Source organism: Pleurodeles waltl, chromosome 9 (assembly GCF_031143425.1).
Source record: "Pleurodeles waltl isolate 20211129_DDA chromosome 9, aPleWal1.hap1.20221129, whole genome shotgun sequence".
NCBI classification, from domain to species: domain Eukaryota; kingdom Metazoa; phylum Chordata; class Amphibia; order Caudata; family Salamandridae; genus Pleurodeles; species Pleurodeles waltl.
Genome location: NC_090448.1, coordinates 867,730,375 through 867,750,725, shown reverse-complemented (window position 1 = coordinate 867,750,725; position 20,351 = coordinate 867,730,375). Strand labels below are relative to the sequence as shown.

Here is a 20,351-nt window from a genome sequence, read left to right as displayed (position 1 = left end):
GAAAAGGAGTAGAGGGTTTACCCAGCCAAGTAGCTCACGTGCATACCTGCAGCGTTCCGAGGAACCTCGCACTCCTGCTAGAGACATCGAAGGGGAACCCATGCAGGTGGATACTACCCGAGGTCCGCTCTCTGCTAGTGAACGAGAAGACAGACGCAAGAGAGGGTTGTGCCTGTATTGTGGTTCTGCTGGTCACATACTCCGTACCTGTCCAGTACGTCCGTCCAGACCTTCGGGAAACGCCACCTCCCGTCCTCTGTAAGAAGGGAGGGGACGGGATCTACAGCTATACCTTCCATCAGCTCCTTTAATGACAATACAACTGCCTTGTTCATCTTTCCTGTCCTGTTACAACTTCCTGACGGTCGTCAAGAAAAGACTATGGCATTACTAGACTGTGGTGCTAGTGGTATATACATGGACAAGACATGGGCTGCTGCTAACCTAGTTCCTACTCAAGCAAAAGAAGTACCCGAACAGGTACACACTGTGGATGGATCTTTGATATCCTCTGGTCCTGTAGACACCACTACCCTGATGTTAAGTCTACAGGTGGGAAACCATCAAGAACACATCTCCTTCGATCTTATTACGTCCCCTAACCATACCATCATTCTTGGAATTCCGTGGCTCATTAGACATAACCCATATATAAATTGGGTTACCCGGACAGTCTCTTTGTCTTCGCAATTTTGTCACGAGAACTGTTTTACTTCCGACAAGTATTGGTCTCCGAAAAGATCCTTAGCTACTGAAGGTGCCACTGGTATGTCCATTAATACGGTCCAAGGGGTCCCAGACCACTATTTGGAGTTTCAGGATATTTTCCAAAAACCGTCAAAACCTGTGCTACCTCCACATCGAGAATATGATTGTGCAATTCCATTAGAACCCGGCACAATTGTTCCTTTTGGGAGGATGTACTCCCTCACGGAACCCGAAAGGGAAGTTCTAAAGGAGTATCTGGACGAAAATATACAGAGTGGTCTTATTGTTCCATCGTCGTCTCCGGCTGGGGCCCCTCTCTTTTTTGTGCCCAAGAAGACTAAGGATCTTCGTCCATGCCTGGATTTTCGAGGTCTGAATAAAATCACCATTAAGGATCGTTATCCTTTGCCTCTCATCAGTGACATACTGGAAGCAATCAGAGGGGCCCAACGTTTTACTAAATTGGATTTACGAGGAGCCTACCACCTTTTACGCATAAGAGAAGGCGACGAATGGAAGACAGCATTCAGGACCCCATTTGGCCATTTTGAATATAGGGTTATGCCGTTTGGTCTTACTAACGCCCCGGCAATCTTCCAGAGATTTATGGACTCAGTGTTTTCAGACCTACTTAATCAGACAGTCGTGATCTACCTAGATGACATTCTTATTTATTCTAGAAATCCTGAACTCCATACTTCCCATGTGAAACAAGTTCTTCAAAGACTTCGTGATCATCAACTATTTTGCAAACCAGAGAAATGTGAGTTCGACATAACGGAAGTCAAATATCTGGGCTATCATTTAAGTCCCACCGGCATAGCTATGGATCAAGAAAAGGTACAAGCTATCCTAGAGTGGCCTTCTCCTTCTACCATAAAAGAAACACAATGTTTCCTAGGTTTAGCAAACTTCTATCGACAATTCATTCTAGACTTTGCCAGTCAGACTAGCCACATAACTCACACCTTAAAGAAGGACAATTTAAAGAAGGGGTTTGTCTGGACTGAGGCTGCTGAAGCAGCCTTTCAAAGCTTAAAGAGAGCCTTCACCCAAGCCCCCATCTTAAGACATCCAGATACCACCAAGCAATTTATAGTAGTAACTGATGCTTCTGAGAGAGCCATCGGAGCTGTCTTACTCCAACGACAAGAGGATGATGGCCTTGAACATCCTGTTTTCTATTTGTCTCATATCCTTTCCACAGCTGAACAACATTATTCCGTACTTGAAAGGGAATTATTGGCTCTGAAAACAGCCTGCCTTGAGTGGAGGCAGTTTCTGATGGGTTCCAAGGAACCATTTGAGGTGAGGACAGACCACCGTAATTTACAATGTTTAAGAAATTTTGTATGCCAGAATAGTCGTCAGGCCCGCTGGGCCTTTTTCTTCAGTCAGTACGATTTTTATATTACATATATTCCAGGATCTCAAAACATTCTGGCTGATGCTCTGTCTCGCCGATATCCAGAGTGTTCTCCTTCCTCATCCCAGTATCTTCTAGAACCCAGTAAGATCATTGGAGTGGCTCAGTCTTTCCTGGAAGAAGTACAACAAGAATACGCCAACCTATCGGACCATGACATAGAAGAACTAAGACCATTATTGTACAAAAGACAAGGATATTTTTATTACCAAGACCTGATATTCCTCCCTACAAACAAGGTGCAAAAGAAAGCATTACAAATGTGCCATGATTCCCCTGTAGCTGGTCACAGAGGCATCAAGGCCACACAAGAATTACTTTCACGATTTTTTTGGTGGCCTACCTGGAAACTGGATGTGGAAAGATACGTTCAGGCCTGTCCCATATGTGCCCAAGTCAAAATACCTCACACCAGACCGGCAGGATTACTACAACCTTTGCCTGTTCCATCGGCCCCATGGCATACTATCTCTACTGATTTTATGTGTTCGCTCCCACCATCAGCAGGAAACCGGGTTATCATGGTCACAGTGGATTCTTTCACAAAGATGGCTCATTTCACTGGCCTAAAAAAGCTGCCTACTTCCCAAGAACTAGGTCAAATATTCATAGATCATGTCTTCCGTCTCCATGGACTTCCACATACCATAATCTCTGATAGAGGACCTCAGTACATCTCCCGATTTTGGAAGCATTTTTGTAAAACACTGAATATGAATAGAGCCCTGTCTTCAGGGTTCCATCCTCAGACCAACGGACAGACTGAGCGTCTGAACCAAGGACTAGAGCAATATCTTCGATGCTTTTGCAATTCTACCCAAAGTAACTGGAGCACTTACCTCTCTTTAGCTGAATTTTCCTACAATAACTCAGTCCATAGTGCCTCCAAGGTCACTCCCTTTTTCTGTTCCTATGGTTTTCATCCTACCTCTTTCCCTACTTCTCCACAATCCAACTCTCCTCTACCTGCTATTAACTATTTTTCCAAACGCCTTCTCCAACTCCATAAACTAATTCGATCTAATTTGTTACATACCAAGAGGTATATGAAGAAGGCTGCAGACAAGAGACGTACAACCAATCCAAATTATCATCTGCAAGATAAAGTCTGGCTCTCCTCCAAATTCTTGCCCTCACGTCTCTCTCAAAACAAGTTCACACCTCGTTACTATGGGCCTTTCCGTATTCTCCAGTTGGTCAATCCTGTCACTGTCCGTCTTCACTTACCCCATACATGGAAGATCCATCCGGTTTTTCATGTTTCTCAGCTTAAACCTTATGTGCCTGATCCTTACTCACGTCAGTTTCCTTGTCCACCTCCTGTCCTTGTGAATGATGCTCCTGAATATGAAGTGCAGGAAATCTGTGACTCTCGTCTTTTTCATAAACGACTTCAGTATCTGATTCATTGGAAGGGTTATCCTCTCAGTGAATGTTCATGGGAAGATGCCTCTTCCGTTCACGCTCCTCTCCTGACTCAACGCTTTCACTGTTTATTCCCTCTTAAACCTGGGCCTTCGGGAGGGGGACCTACTGTCGCGCCGCGCGGTGCGGCGCGAGCCGAGAGCTCGACTTCGGCCGGGCGTTCGGCTCGGGCCGCGCACCGCGTTATTAAGACGCGGCGCGCCCCCAGCCTCTCCTGCGCGTTTCGAGGCCCCAGATTTGCTTGGGGCCTCGTTCTTCCTTCTGCCTTTCACTGTCCCAGGGGTCTCTGAACCCTCTTACCTGTTTTTCTTCGTTTCCTTGTCCTTTCTTCTGTTTGCAGTCTGTTGTGTGCCTTTCTTTATGTCTTTTCCTCCTTCCCAGATTCCTGTGCTTTCCCAGCATTCCTTGTTCCCTATTCTCTATGGTTCCTCTACTATTCTGTTCTATATATTGTTTCCCTATCTAAGATGGTGTCCTTTTACTTCCTGTGGGTCACTTCCTGTTTGTTGGTATATAAGGGCTGTGTTTTTCCTCTTTCCTTGCGCTGCAACACTTTCTGCTCAGTTGGTGTCTTCGCTCCTGATTTCCTTGCCTTTTGGTTTTGGACTCAGCATTCTGTGTTTTCTGAATTTTGCTCCTTTTGGATTCCTGTTTGTTTGTTCTTGTTTTTCTCCAGGACTTTTCCTGTTTGGAGGTTTTTCCCCTTTGGAAGGGGTTTTTCCCTCTGGCGCTACTTTCTGAAGGGCACGGTCTGTTCTTGGTGTCTCCATTGCCTACAGCACCGTGGCTACCAGAAAGAGTCGCCCCTTTTTGGGCCAAAGCCGAACATTGAAGATTCACGCCACCAGATCTGCAAATTCCAGGCGCAAGCAGCACGTGAGTCGTGACAGTACCTTTGTTCCCACATTTGGCACAGCCCTGGCACCCAGATAAGTCCCTTGTAAATGGTACCCCTGGTACCAAGGGCCCTGATGACAGGGAAGGTCTCTAAGGGCTGCAGCATGTCTTATGCCATCCTGTGGACCCCTCACTTAGCACATGCACACTGCCTCACAGCTTGTGTGTGCTAGTGGAGAGAAAATGACTAAGTCGACATGGCACTCTCCTCAGAGTGCCATGCCAACCTCACTCTGCCTGTGGCATAGGTAAGTCACCCCTCTAGTAGGCCTTACAAGCCTAAGGCAGGCTGCACTATACCACAGGTGAGGGCATATGTGCATGAGCACTATGTCCTTACAGTGTCTAAGCAAAACCTTAGACATTGTAAGTGCAGGTTAGCCGTAACCTGTACATGGTCTGGGAGTTTGTCAAACACGGACTCCACAGTTCCATAATGGCTACACTGAAATCTGGGAAGTTTGATATCAAACTTCTCAGCACAATAAATGCACACTGATGCCAGTGAGGAATTTATTGTAAAATGCACCCAGAGGGCATCTTAGAGATGCCCCCCTGAATACCAGTCCGACTCCTAGTGCTAGGCTAACCAGTTTCTGCCAGCCTGCCACAACCAAACAAGTTTCTGACCACATGGGGAGAGTGCCTTTGTCACTCTGTTGCCAGGAACAAAGCCTGTAGTGGGTGGAGGTGCGTCTCGCCTCCCCCTGCAGGAACTGTAACACCTGGCGGTGAGCCTCAAAGGCTCATGCCTTTTGTTACAGCACCCCAGGGCATCCCTGCTAGTGGAGATGCCCGCCCGTCCAGCCACTGCCCCCACTTTTGGCGGCAAGGCCGGAGAAGATAATGAGAAAAACAAGGAGAAGTCACCTACCAGTCAGGACAGCCCCTAAGGTGTCCTGAGCTGAGGTGACCCCTGCCTTTAGAAATCCTCCATCTTGAGATTGGAGGATTTCCCCAATAGGATTAGGGATGTTCCCCCCCCCTCTGGGAGAAGGCAGAAAGAGGGTGTAGCCACCCTCAAGGACAGTAGCCATTGGCTACTGCCCTCCTGACCTAAATACACCCCTAATTTCAGTATTTAGGGGCACCCCAGAACCCAGGAAATCAGATTCCTGCAACCTTAATCAAGAAGAAGGACTGCTGACCTGAAAGTCCTGCAGAGAGGACGGAGGCGACAACTGCTTTGGCCCCAGCCCTACCGGCCTGTCTCCTGACTCAACGAAAACTGCACAGCGATGCATCAGCGGGACCAGGGACCTCTGAGGACTCAGAGGACTGCCCTGCACCCAAAGGACCAAGAACCTCCCGAGAACAGCAGTACTGTTCAGAAAATGCAACAACTTTGCAACTTTGAAACAACTTTAAAGAGAATCTCACTTCCTGCCAGAAGTGTGAGTCTTCACACACTGCACCCGACGCCCCTGGCTCGAGTCCAGGACAACCAACACCGCAGAGAGGACTCCCGGACGACTCCAACGACGTGGACACCCTGAATCGACCTCCCTGCACCTCCTAAACTTCAAGGGCACACTTTAGTTTAACTATGGGTACTTCCGTCAGCAGGGAAGTGTTGCATCTATGGTGACGCCGGACTGGTACTGCTGGACTACATGGTGTGCCCAGGCAGAGGATTCTGTTGTGCCCTGAAAGATAACTGTCCGAGGAAGGGATCCGCGCACTCTTCCTGTATTGTGGCTGGCCTAAGCCAACTGTCTGTTGCTGTGTAGTAACCCGAAGTGTGCTCTCCGAGGGCAGGTTGGCCTGCCCACTGTTCTCTGCAGAGATCTCAGGGACATCAAAGACCTCCTGCGAGGGACTTGCATCATCTGCTGGAATCATCTGGAGAGCTGTGCCCTCTCCTGCACCTACATTATATGCTGGACTCCACATGGCAGCAGCAGCATGAGCGTGGACTAAGTATTGTGCCTGGAGACCAGAATTGCCTGGTGCAGAGCTTGCCAAGTACTGCCGCACTTCAGGCGTGTGGCCCTTCATCGAGTGGATCACTGCACACCGAAACATCTTGTGGTGTGAACAGGATCACCTGGTGCGGGACCTGACGTGGACCATGGTTCTCACATGTGTCGCATTTCTCTTGTGTGACCCTCAGGTGTACGTGCATTACATTTTGTGTCCCATTCATACGTGGTGTCCCTTGGAGGTGGGGGTGCTACCAGAGTTGTGCTATACTTTGCCTCATATAGCACGGCTGAACTTGCATCGAAGTGTGTGACTGGGGTGTCTGGTGTGACTAAAGTCATTGCGTACCAGACTTTGGGGGTCAATCCGATGGCCGGGGACAGGCTGGCGGTGCTTCCTGGGCAATTGCCGCGGTCAGAAAAGGGCAACCGGCGGTTTCCCGCCGGTTTACCCCTGACCCAGGGAATCCTCTATTCCGACCCCCTTCCCGCCATCCTGTTCCTGGCGGTTTTTACCGCCAGGAACAGGATGGCGGGAACGGGTGTCGTGGGGCCCCTGGGGGCCCCTGCACTGCCCATGCCACTGGCACTGGCATGGGCAGTGCAGGGGCCCCCTAACAGGGCCCCATGAAGATTTTCAGTGTCTGCTTTGCAGACACTGAAAATCGCGACGGGTGTCACTGCACCCGTCGCACCCCTGCAACTCCACCAGCTCCATTCGGAGCCGGCATCCTCGTTGCAGGGTCTTTCCCGCTGGGCCGGCGGGCGGCCTTTTGGCGGTCGCCTGCCGGCCCAGCGGGAAAGCCAGAATGGCCGCCGCAGTCTTTTGACCATGGTGCGGTCATTCGGCGGTGACTGCATGGCGGGCGGCGACCGCCGCCCGCCGCGGTCAGAATGACCACCTTTGTGCCTCATTTCAGGGAGGTATGAAGACAAAGGACCTTGTGTGACCGGATTATCTAGACTGACTCAAGTCATCAAGCGCTCATTCTGGTGGGGCACATGAATTACATTCTCCGAGGAAGTGTCTAGGATTGTCTGGTGCGGCTCAAGTCATCATGCACCAGACTACGTGCCTCTTTCCAAGGAGCTACCACATTGGCAATTATCTTTGGAGTGATCGTATGATCAGGGCGGACCCAGGTCATCAGGCCCCTGACTCTGTGCCTTATTTTTGTGGAGGTGCAGCACTGAACAATTTTCCTGTGGAATCGTAACTGTATGGTGCCACTCAAGTCTTCATGTACCAGGCACAGCACTTCCTTTCACAGGTGGTGCGGACCTAGTAATTCTTCATGTGCAACCGGAATTGTCGAGGGAGACTCACATCAACATGCCTGATGATGCGCCTCTGTTCCGGAGGTGCTGGAATTGGTAACTGTTTGGTAACAATGGATTGTCTAGCTGGGCTGAGTGCAGTGGTGGCTAGCGGGTGGCCCCAGTGGCACGCACCCTGTGTGTTGCAGACCTCTGACTGAACCTCCCATTGGGACCCTGAACTTCCTTGCTAAATATTGCTGGATCGGCAGTCATCGTTCTTCTCCCACCCACACCTTACCCCCAGGATCCTGCTACGTGTGACTTTGGCTGTGAGTGGCCTAGTATCCAAGGGAAGGTTGACTCAATCGTTGGTTCGTGATGGGGCAGGATAGCTGAAGATGGTTGAAGGTTGGAGGGTGTTTGGGACCCAGGGTGCTGCAGACACAGTGGCATCCACACTAGGGTGCCGGGAGCGAGTGTGGACAAGTGTGCCTGTGCACGAGGTGACTGATACCCACGGCACTGCATGGCGCTACAGAGGGATGTGCGGGTAAATGCAAGGGCAGCACAGTGATGTTGCTGATCAATTTCTTCTGCCAGTGACTTCTTGAGATAGGCATTACAATTTACTAGTGCAGCCAGGCCACAGTGCTATGTGAAAGTGTTGCAAACCTTGTATGTACTTATTACTGCTACCGTTGGGAACCAGGGTGCACCCTGAATTTGTGTTATATTGAGGTTGGTAACTTCCTGAATGAGTCTTGTGCAGACAACGTTTGGCACCATATGAGTGTGTGGGGAAGGAAAGTATTGTTTTCTCACTTGTACATACTGTCTGCCTAATATTGCGAGTTCTATTGATAAAAGTGAGGTATGCCCAGGTTTACCTGATACTCATGCTGTGTTGACAATGTATGTGTTGCATACAATTTTTATATACCTATATGTGAAGTCTAATGTGTGCCGCTCATTGTGGTTTTGTGGTTGTGGTGGGGAAGTGCTGTGCCATTGCTTTAGACATTGCTTCTGTGATAAGCCTGACTGCTCTGTGCCAACCTACCTATGGGTGAGCACAGGTTATACAGCAAATGTAATCACCCAGCCCTGTGGGAGTAGCATGTTCTGCCTGGCTGGGGCCTTGCCTCTGCCAACCAGAACATGCTGCCTCCAACACTTTATAATTGTTCTTGGAAATGATTGACTTTTACACAAGATCTTGTAATTGAGGTCTGAGTGATGAAAACTAAAAACATGGATCTTCTATAAGTAGTGATGTGAATGATAAAGTTGTTTTTGCTATTCAGTTTCAGTCAGTCATGATATGGTTATGGTATGCTATAGGGGAAATCTGAATTGATACCTTCAGTATCACACAGATCTTATGTCCAGTTCCCCAAGAAAGCAAGTTATCTCTCCAAGAAGAAAAAAATCCTGGAGTCATAAGGACGGGAAGCTGTCTAAAAGAGCATATTCCCATTACCTTTTTCTATCAACAGGATCTAAACTGTAATCAAGTATGCTTTGCCTCTCATCGAATTATAGAATAGTTACTATCATCATTAATTAGACAAATGCCCTAAAACACCGTTCTCTTATTTTGTGACAGAAAAACAGGTACACAGAACATAGCCCAACTGCAGTCAATGACATAACACAAGTGAGGCCATAGTGGTTAAATCACCTGCTCTAGGATCTATTTGATCGTACTCCTGATATAGCCTTTCCTGGCGACTGTAATTTCAGAAACCAGGAAAATTACTATTTTATATCTGGCTGCAATCGGCTTAGATGTTCAAGGGTTTGTGCAGGAAGTGCTTTGTAAGGACCACATTTCTATTTCCTTCTGTTTGTCATCTTCAGCTAGTTGGCTACGTGCAGGATAAGTAACACAAATTGGGAATAACTGTGGTCAATAAGATGCATAAACATGTTCTAAGAGCAACGTTAATTTATCCTTTCATATGTATTATATAAGCGTGGGTGGTTTATTCCTACGGTAACTTCTGTTACAGGATACTAATGAGTTATCTGAGCGAAAAAGGATTTGATAATGTTGATCATGAGCTCTAAGAAATGTAAAGCATTGTTGTACAGACTAAAGTGCCGTCCTCTAAAGCAATGTTGGGTGCATGCACGCTTGTTTTCATTGAATGTTTTTGATTAAATATTTGATGCATGTTTTCTTCCTTTTTGCCAGGTGCCAAAATTGCCACTCGATCTGGGCACAACCATCGTATCTTTGTGGCAGAATTCAGGCCAGATTCAGACACCCAGTTTGTGTCGGTCGGTGTGAAGCACGTGAGGTTCTGGACGCTTGCAGGAAGGGCCCTGCTGAGTAAGAAAGGGATGCTGAGCTCCATCGAGGACGCCAGGATGCAGACTATGCTATCCGTGGCTTTTGGGGCTGTATGTCAGACTTTATAACTTTATGGAAATAAAAGCTGCCCAGATGCTTCTAGGGTATATCCTCAGGATGTCAGATAAATAGAATATATGCAGATGCGCAGTGTGTAGTATGCTATTTATTGTCATTTCTGAGTGTGGAAGGTGCCATGACTTAGGAGAATGCGCCGGAATCACTTTTTCTCCCTAAACAATAGTAGTAACGTTCACTCAGCAAATCAGCATGTATGATTTATGCATGCTGGTTTTCTTTATATACAGCAAACATAAACACAAATATTTAACCCTAACCAGAGCACAAGGGGTTAACTCTATACATTGCTAAAGAATCACAGTAATTAGGGATTGTGAGAATGGCCCCAGGCGTTATCTTTTGTAAAAAGTGAGTCTGTGTATGTTAGTGTATTTATTCTAATATAAGTGCTAATGGGCCACATTTATTTTCCATGGTATGATAAAAATATTTAGTTAATTCTTCCCTCATAACATATGTTCGGAAAAACAGACTTGAGTCTTTTAATGCATTCAAACTGCGCTGCTTGCATGTAAAAGCCATGTTAAGGATAAAGCCTAAAATTAGCCAAAGCATTTGCATTAAACTTTAGTTTAAAAGAGAGAAGTCTTAGCAGTGAACTTTATATTGAGAGTATCCTTAAATGGTTTACTTGCTCCTCTGAGTACAACACATTTACCTCTTGTTGACCTCAACTATGTGTAGTTACACATAAAATAACGAGCTCAAATCCCTGCAAAAAATGTTAAGTACCTTTCAAAGGGGTTCCGTGACCTTCGATGGCAGAAAGTCAGAGGAGAGATTTGACTAACTTTATTTTTCTGATAGAGATCCATAGCAGCAGATTCCTCACCTTTTGAGTATTCCTCATGCATCAGACTGGACACAGAAAGTCATCAGGTAAGTCTAAGAAAAAAACACAAGAAATCTAAGCAGGATTACACCCCTGAGCTCAGTTTGTATTCGCCTGATCTGGTTCAGTGGTGCAACAGTTCTTCAAACTCTCAAAGTCGACTGTCTGGAGCTCATCTAGGAGCTGGTACTGGCACCACCAGAATTTCTGGGGCTGTCAGCAACGCCTTAGCAGATCTAACAGTTCCGGGCAGCTATGCTCCATCTCTATTGATCTCTTCTGATTCCCTGTGGTGTGCCTTTAGGGCCCCAAGAAACCGAGAGGCTCTCCATCTGGAATACCTCTAGCAGGTTCACCCTTGGTGTCAGTTGGAACTTCCGACCCCATCTCGTTTCCAGGTACACTACTGGCACACTTTCAGGGCTGGCCCCAGTCTCCTTGACGGCCATGCTGACTCCGGCAACACCAGAAAATGAGGCCCTGACAGTCGTCTCCAACACAGTCAATGTCCGGCTGACCTTGACCAAAGCTACACTTGGTGCTACCTGAGGCGCCTCTTCCCCCACCTGCATTGACACCTTCTCAGGGAAAGCAGCATACTTTGAATTACCTATTCAGAACTGACACCGACAATGACCTGAATGGTGAGTTCACACAACCCGACCAAAATAAAAATTGGTACAAAGACTTGAAAGACACTAGCACTGTCGATGCCTCCCCAGAAACAGGTCTCTTCTCACATGCTGGACAAGCTACAGAAGAATCCAGTTCATGTGTCATTGTCATGTGTAGGGCAGCCAAAGTGCTTGATCTTCAGCTCCCCACCATGGAGGTCAAGCTCAATATCTTAAACAGGTCCTATATCTAGGGCAGACATCTTCAGAGCCTCTCCTTCCATTTAATGAGGCACTGACAAATACCTCATTAGGGGCCTGGCCCAAACCTTGTTCTGCCACCCTCCTCCCCAGTCATACAACAGATTTGCGGGCACCATCAAGGGAATCTCTCGATCCATGTTCAGATTTTGGAGGAGACTGCAAAAGATCCACAGTGGTAGCTACTGGTTGGGTCAGTGGCACAAAGTCGGAGGAGAAATTTTACTTACAGGTAGCAGGTCAGTATATTTCCCAGCTCCTGGTAATAGTATCTTTGGGCACTGAGCTCTGCCTTTTTGGCTTTGTTTCTCACTGGAAATCTTTCCATACCTGATCTTTACTTTTTTGATTCTCTCAACCTCTTTTAAGGTAGGAGTACATTTAAATATTTTTTCTGAGAGAAATTACTATTTTTTTCTTTCAGGAGGCCTTCCTTGTTAGTGAAGTGCCTTGCTTGTGAGAGGAGGATGGCTCAGTCAGACCCTCATAAAGACTGTATTTTATGCATGCCAGAAGACCATTGTCCTGAAGATTACAGTCACTGCCACAAGTTCTCCAGGAGAACCCGGAAGGACAGGCAGAAGATCAGGCTGCACGACCTAAAGGAAAATTGCCAGAAAGTATATCCTGGGATATCTGAGGGCCTAGGCGAAGGCGACCCCTCTACCAGGACTCCCTCTTCCCACTTTCCTAGTGGTAGACTCAGGAAGTGGCCTTATCAGAGGAAGAGGCACCACTCCTGCTTAATGTCAAGGAGCATGACTCTGAAGTTGGGCACTAGTCTTACATGTTTGCCGTATGCTGCTAAAGTCAATGTCAAGGCAATATATGACTTTGAAAGATTCTCGATGGTTGAAGTTGAAGCCTCCATACCAATAGTTATACATCATCTAAACCCTGTTTGACGTCAAGGCCACTATCCCATCATCGTCGACTCACACTAATGTGTAAAAACGATCCTATAAGCAGTTGCACGTATCTTCTGATTGGCTTTGACAATTAAAGAAGAGGAAAGTACCTCTAACTTCTGATTCAGAGTACTCTTAAACCTATTCTCCATCAAGAGAAATTACTCCTGAGGTAGTTGTCTTTCACACCTATGCCTAGGGGTTTTGAATCTCCACACATTTCTTCGGACACACCTTCTACCCTGGTTTCTTTGGCATCTCCACAGATGCCTCCAGTGCTTCCACAGCCAATTCCTTCTTCTGCTCTTGTAAGACTTGGCAAGGAAAAGGTGTCTTTAAACACTGAGTTCACATTCTGGGACTCCGGTAAAACATCTGAAGGAGAGCATCCCTGCAGAGAACCAATATCATGGTCTAGAACATGTTCAAGAGGGAGGTCTAAAATATCATCTAGAGGGAGGACAACCCACACTCTAGATGATCGAAATATTCCAGCACAAAATCTTATTCTTGCAAGTGGAGTCAATTTTAACCCTGGTCCTCTTCCTCATATCACTCTTGTATCAGAGATTACTTTCCAACTCTCTCTGATTTACCTCCTGCAAGAATATTTCCAGTAGATGACCTGATTACTTTCAATTAGATATTGGTTAGAAGGGCAGCAAAGTTAAATATTCTTATTCCGATTCCAGCTACATCTACTTCTATGAAATTTGAGACTCTGCATCAGAGAACATTATCCAAGCAACTTCTAAAGAATTGCTTGAACCTACTTTGCAGTTATCCTTAGGTCCTGCTCCCATAAGGTCTATACCATATGTACAATTAAAGTAGTATAGACCTCCAGATCAAGATCCTGTCTTTTGTCTTTGTCAAAATGGACACTCTTTTGGTCGCCATAATAGTATCTGCTGCAAAGAAGTCCCATGCATTTGTTGCTTCTTCTTCTGTTCTACAGGACAAAGAAGTTAAGATGGATTCAGTGGGAAGGAAAATGTTTGGAACTTAATAATAAAGAAGACTCTGCAAAGTTTCACTGTTAGATTTCTGAAGGAAGACAAGCAGAATTTAGAAATCCTTAATAAGGCTATGCTTGTCTCCAACCAAACAATAAGTGCAAGGTAGGGCATGTGAGCTGTTAATGGATTCTGCCACAGACATTTGACTTAGACAGAGTTCATGGGTTACTTGGACAGAAATATGAAGCTTCATAACATATCCTGAATCTGCCATCTCAGGAAACTCCCTCTTCGGCGTTCATATGGATGATGAAATGAATTTCATGAAAACAGAGGAGACATTACATTAAAAGTGGTTGGTCTTGAAAAGAAAAAAGAATATGAGATGCAATACAGACCAAATGATAGATGCTTCTTTCAGCAAAGAATACAATGCCCTCAGTGATCACAGCAACACCATCATCTTAGGCAGTTGAATCAATCACATAAGCCAAGCCCTTCAGGAGAAGGGGAGGCCAGCAACTATATGTGGCCACAGGGAAGCCCCCAGCCAAACCATGACAAAGCTTGGACTAGTGTGAGGAACTGGGTAATGCCCGTAGACTGGATACATCTCCAAATACTGGCATGCTTTCTCCCCCTTTCTTTGGCTATGGAATAGGGAGCAACATGTGCAATGGTGAAGAAGGCAGCTGAGTTTGTGGATCTCAAGGTGCCCTCAGTGGCTGTCAAGGCGAATATCTTCATGGAAGTGCTACAGACGGGACCTTCCTATTCTGAACCCCTGCTCCCTTTTAATGAAGCACTAACTGGTGTCCTACTGTGAAACTGGTCGAAGTCCAGCACAGGGTCTCCTGTAAACAGGGCAATTGCCTGCTGCTATTGCTCTCCCAGGGGACCCATCTTTCCTCAACCAACACCCCAACCTGGAAAGCTTGGTGGTTAAGGCTTCCACTTCCCATGGCACATTCCCTGCTGCACCCCGGACAGGGAATCCAAGAGGCTGAATAGCTTAGGAAAGAAAATATTTTCTTCCACCAGCATTGCATTGCGGTTGGTGAACACGGTGGGACACAGTTGCACAAGTGCTGCCACAGGTCCCGGAGGAGGCCCGGGCTGTCCTCTCCCAAGCCGTCAAAGGGGGAGATGCAGCAAAGTTCACCATCAAGTGTGGCTTAGACACAATTGACTCGCTGGGCAGAGCGGTTTCCTCAACAGTGGCGCTTCAACACCACGCCTGGCATCTGATAGAGACTTCTAGCTGCAGATTCCTTACCTTAGAATTTCCTGGCGTCAGCTTCGAATCTGGAATTTTTCTGCTGAGCAGTACCCTGCGCACATCGTCGGGTGGTGTTCGGATCCACATGCATTGTCCGGCTCCTCGTTGCAACGTCAGCGTTGTTGGAGCCGTCTGTGACATCATGGTCTTCCATATAAGCACCACCCAGTCATTTCTTTTCTTTCCGCGCCGGGTCAAGCGCAGATCTGGAAAGAGCTACCCTTTTTTCTTTGACGATTGTCGAGGTTTTTTGCTTGATTGTTTGAACATGTCTTCCAGAAAGACAGGATTCAAGCCGTGTGGTGCATGTCATTGCATCATGTTGGTTACGGATCCGCTCAGAGTGAGTCTCTGGTGTCTCGAAAAGGACCACAATTCAACATTGTGTTCTGGCTGTCGGGCCATGGCTCCGAAGGCCTTGAGGGAGAGATCCCTCTAACTTCTGGCGGCCCAACAGCTGTCTCCGGTTGGCGCAACTCTGAGGAAGTCACGATCCCGCAGTGGGAGGAGGTCACAGCACCGCTCCCGGAGCCCCAAGTCCTCTTCCTCGCATTCAAGGTCATCTGATCATTCAGGTAAGAGGCACAAGAAGAAATCCAAGCGTACTTCGACTTTGCCACGCCCGTCAGCCGAAGAGGTGTCTAAGGAACATTGGTGTTACGAGTGCGGTTCCGCGGAGCCATCGCCAGGGCCGACTCATCGTCTTCCCTCTTTTCCGGGGACCGAAGCGACCTCCGCTGAAATAAGAGTTTTACGAGGCTATGCCCCTTGTTTTTGAGCGGGCTGCACCCTCGGGTGGTTTTTCGGGCCTCTCGGGGTCAGCAGGGGCCCCATCGTATTCGATGTCAGCAGCTCGTTGATGGTAGCCCCATCCTCATTCCGGATGATCTGGAGCCGGAACGATGTCGTACGATGCCGATTCTGACCTCAACAGCACTGATTAGGCCCAGATCATTCCCTGAGCCTTATTTTGAACAGCCAGGCACAGGAGAGGAGTGGGAGGGGTCTGAGGACCATTTAGAGTGTGAATTGGAGCAAGAACAGGACTGGTATGAGGATCTAGGGGAAGCCAGTGGACTGGACACTTCTCCAGATACTCGCATGCTCTCTCCTCCCAACGTGACTACGGAGGAGGGGGCTTCTTATGCTATGGTGGTGATAGGGCCGCTGAGGTCTTGGACCTTGACTTGCCCACAGTGCCAGTCAGGACCAATCCCCTGACAGAGGTGCTTCAACATGGGTGACTACATCAGAGCCAATGTTGCCCTTCAATGAGGCCATAACGGACATCCTTCTGGGAACATGGTCCAAACCCAGCACAGGGGTTCCTGTGAATAGAACAGTTGGCCGCCACCATAGACCTGCTCCAAATGACCCTGGTTTCCTTACCCAACACCCCACCCCGGAGAGCTTGGTGGTCCAAGCCTCCACTTCCCGTGGTGCCTTCCCTTCCGCCCTTCGGAATCCAAGAGGCTGGACTAACTTGGAAAGAAGTTGTTTTCTTCCTCCATCCTGGCATTGAGGTCAGTAAACACCTCTTGCCCATTCTTCCCATACTTTATGGGAAATGGTGGCACAGGTGCTGGCCCAGGTCCCGGAGGGCGTACAGGACACTCTCAGCCAGGCTGTCAAGGATGGGAGAGATGCAGCCAAGTTTACAATCAGGTGTGGATTGCACACGACCGACTCGCTGGATAGAGTGATTGCGTTGACAGCGGCCCTATGTCGCCACGCCTGGCTTTGTTCTACTGGCTTTTCAGGGGATGTCCAGTTGAGTTTGATGGACATGCCCTTTGATGGCTCTCGCCTTTTTAGTGAGAAGGCAGACTCCGTGCATGAGAGGTTCAAGGATTCTCGAGCTACGGCCAGATCCTTGGGCCTCTCAGCGCCAGCTCAACAGCAGTCTATCTTCTGTCCCTTTCGAGGCTTCAGAAGGGGTGCAGTACCACACCACAACTTAGCCCTCGTCCTCCAGCTTCACAGCATCCTGGGAGAGGACGTGGTCATGGTACCGTCCGACCCAGAGGGTCTGGCCAGAGTTCGGCCACCACACAGCCCCCTTCCACAGCACCCAAGCCCTCCTAGTATGGTTCTGCAGGACCATGTCCGTCCAGTTGGAGGGAGGATTCAATTTCATCTCCCTCACTGGCATTCCATCACAACAGACAAATGGGTCTTGCAGATCATAGGGAAAGGCTATTCCCTTCCCTTCCAGTCTTTCCCTCCTTCTATCCCTCTGATAAAAGAACGGCTGATGGAGGACCATTTGGTTTTGCTCCACGAGGAAGTTACAGCTCTCTTGGCCTAGGGAGCTATAGAAAGGGTCCCAATGTCAGTAGTAGGCAATGGTTGTTATTCCCGCTACTTTCTGATTCCCAAAAAGAACAAGGGCCTTCGCCCTATCCTGGATTTAAGGGACGTCAATCTCTTCCTCAAGAAGGAGAAATTGAAGATGCTCACTCTTGCTCAGGTCTTGTCTGTCCTAGACCAAGGAGACTGGATGGTAGCGTTGGACTTGCAGGATGCATATTTTCACATCCCCATCCTGCCGCCCACATGCGTTACTTGCGGTTCAAGGCGGGCAACGAGCACTTTCAGTTTAAAATGCTCTCCTTCGGTGTCACCAGTGCCCTTAAGGTGTTCACCAAAGTGATGGCGGTGGTGGCAGCTCATCTGCGCAGGTTAGGGATTTCAGTCTTCCCCTACCTAGACGATTGGCTGTTGAAGGCTTCGACGCCCCAGGCTCTCGTCACCCATCTCCAGACGACGGCGAACCTCCTGCCTTCGCTGGGGTTCACTATAAATGTGCTGAAGTCACACTTGACTCCCTCTCAGAAGCTCACTTTCATCGGAGCTGTTCTGGACACCTTGCAGTATCGGGCCTTTCCTCCCGAGCAGCAAGTCCGGGATATTCAGGTTATGATACCGATGTTTCGGCCTCTATCCTGGATTTCGGTGAGACAGACTCTGAGGCTGTTTGGACTCAAGGCTTCCTGCATCCTATTGGTCAAGCATGCCACATGGCATATGAGGGCTCTACAGTGGGACCCGAAGTTCCAATGGGCACAGCATCAGGGAAATCTTACCGATGTGGTTCAGATCTTGGAGGGAACTGCAAAGGATCTGCAGTGGTGGTTAGTGAACTGCGATTGGGGGGAAGGGAGAGAATTCTGCCTTTGACCCAACCAGATCTCACAGTAGTGACAGATGCATCACTTCTGGGATCTGGCGGCCATCTGGGAGAGGTGGAGATCAGAGGTCACTGGTCTCTGGCGGAATTCGGGCTCCATATAAACTTGTTGGAGCTTCGGGCGATCCGACTAGCATTAAAAGCATTTCTTCCTGTTGTGAAAGGGAAGGTAGTGCAGGTGTTCACGGACAACTCTATCGCAATGTGGTACTGCAACAAGCAGGGCGGTGTGGGGTCGTGGACCTTTTGTCAAGAAGCTCTGCGTCTCTGGACATGGCTGGAACAGCAGGGCATAATCCTGGTGGTTCAACACCTGGCAGGTTCTCTGAATGCCAGGGCGGACAAACTCATTCATCGATGCTTAGCGGATCACGAGTGGTATCTCCAACCGGAGGTGGCGCAAGGACTCTTTCAGCAGTGGGGACAGCCTTGGTTAGATCTGTTCGCCTACGCAGAGGATGCGCAATGTCAGCAGTTTTACACATTAGAGTTTCCAAGGGGGCTATCGCTAGGTGACGCTTTTTGTAGCGAGTGGAGTTCAGGCCTCCTGTATGCCTTTCCATCCATACCGCTTCCTCCCAGAGTTCTCAAGAAAATCAAGAACAACTGGGCCTAAGTAATTCTAGAGGCTCCCGATTGGACACGAAGAGTCTGGTATCCAGAGATTCTCAAAATGAGCATCAGTCCTCCAATCAGGTTGCATCTTTGGGAGGATCTTCTGTCGCAGCAGCAGGAGAAGTTTCTCCACCCGAACCTGTCAACTCTGTGGCTTCATGCATGGAGATGGAGCAGCGACAGTTGATGGTTTATGACCTCCCTCCCGAGGTATGTGATGTCATTTTGGCAGCCAGGCGTCCCTCTACTAAGTCGATTTACGCCTGCCGGTGGAAACGTTTTGTTTCATATTGTACAGAGAGGTCTATTGATCCTCTTTCTTCTTCTCTTTCTAATATCCTTCTGTTCATTCTATCACTCGCCCAACAGGGTTCATCCTTAGGGACTCTTAAGGGCTATCTTGCTGCCTTATCGGCTTTTCTTCGCTTGCCCGATCATTAATCTTTGTTTAAGTCTCCCATTGTACAGAGATCCTTAAGAGGGCTTATACATATGTTTCCATCTGTGCCTTTTGTGATGCCGCAGTGGGACCTTAATCTAGTTCTCACTTTTCTAATGTGTGCTCCTTTTGAGCCTTTACATATCTGTCCTCTCCGGCTGCTCACTATCAAAACAGCCTTTTTAGTAGCGATCACATCTGCCAGGAGAGTGAGTGAGATGCAGGCTTTAACATTGAAACTGCCGTATCTCACAATATATCATGATAAAGTAGTCGTCAGAACTCGTACCTCTTTCCTCCCCAAGGTGGTGACCACTTTCCATCTGGGTAAAAATATCACCCTGCCCACCTTCTTTGCTCCACCACATCCATCTAAGGAAGAGGAGCATCTCTATCGGCTGGACCCAAAAAGAGCGTTATCGTTCTACCTTGACTGCACGAAAGAGTTTCAGGTGGACAACCAACTCTTTGTGGGGTACGTTGGTGCAAAGAAGGGTCAAGCAGTCCAGAAACGAACCATTTCGCGCTGGGTCGTTCTCTGCATAAAAATCTGCTACACTTTGGCCAAGAAGTAGCCTCTGAAGGGCTTGAGAGCTCACTCTACAAGGGGGAAGGCTGCTACCCCTGCATTAGCTTGAGGAGTGCTGGTACTTGATATCTGCCAAGCTGCAACGTGGGCTTCCTTGCATACATTTGCATGACACTACTGCCTGGATAGCCAGGTGAGGAGAGAGGGGCATTGTAAGAAAATGTCTCCTTGGCATGGTTACCCCTGACTTTTTGCCTTTGCTAATGCCAAGATATGATTGGAAGTGTGCTGGGCCCTGCGAACCAGTCCACAGCACCACAGTTCTTTCCCTAAACTGTACTTTTGCTTCCACAATTGGCACAGCCCTGGCACACAGATAAGTCCCTTGTAACTGGTACCCCTGGTACCAAGGGCCCTGATGCCAGGGAAGGTCTCTAAGGGCTGCAGCATGTCTTATGGCACCCTGGGGACCCCTCACTCAGCACATACACACTGCCTCACAATTTGTGTGTGCTGTTGGGGAGAAAATGACTAAGTGGACATGGCACTCCCCTCAGAGTGCCATGCCGACCTCACACTGCTTGTCACCCCTCTAGCAGGCCTTACAGCCCTAAGGCGGGGTGCACTATACCACAGGTGAGGGCATATGT

General features: G+C 48.2%; 1 protein-coding gene across 1 annotated transcript in view; it reads left to right on the top strand.

Moving 5' to 3' along the window:
- Nucleotides 1-20,351, top strand: part of EML5 (EMAP like 5) — a 1,994,219-nt gene that overhangs the window by 1,693,949 nt on the left and 279,919 nt on the right. The window contains exon 33 of the mRNA XM_069208148.1: nt 9,836-10,044. Coding sequence (XP_069064249.1) covers nt 9,836-10,044 — 209 coding nt within the window. The remainder of the gene's footprint in view (nt 1-9,835; nt 10,045-20,351) is intronic.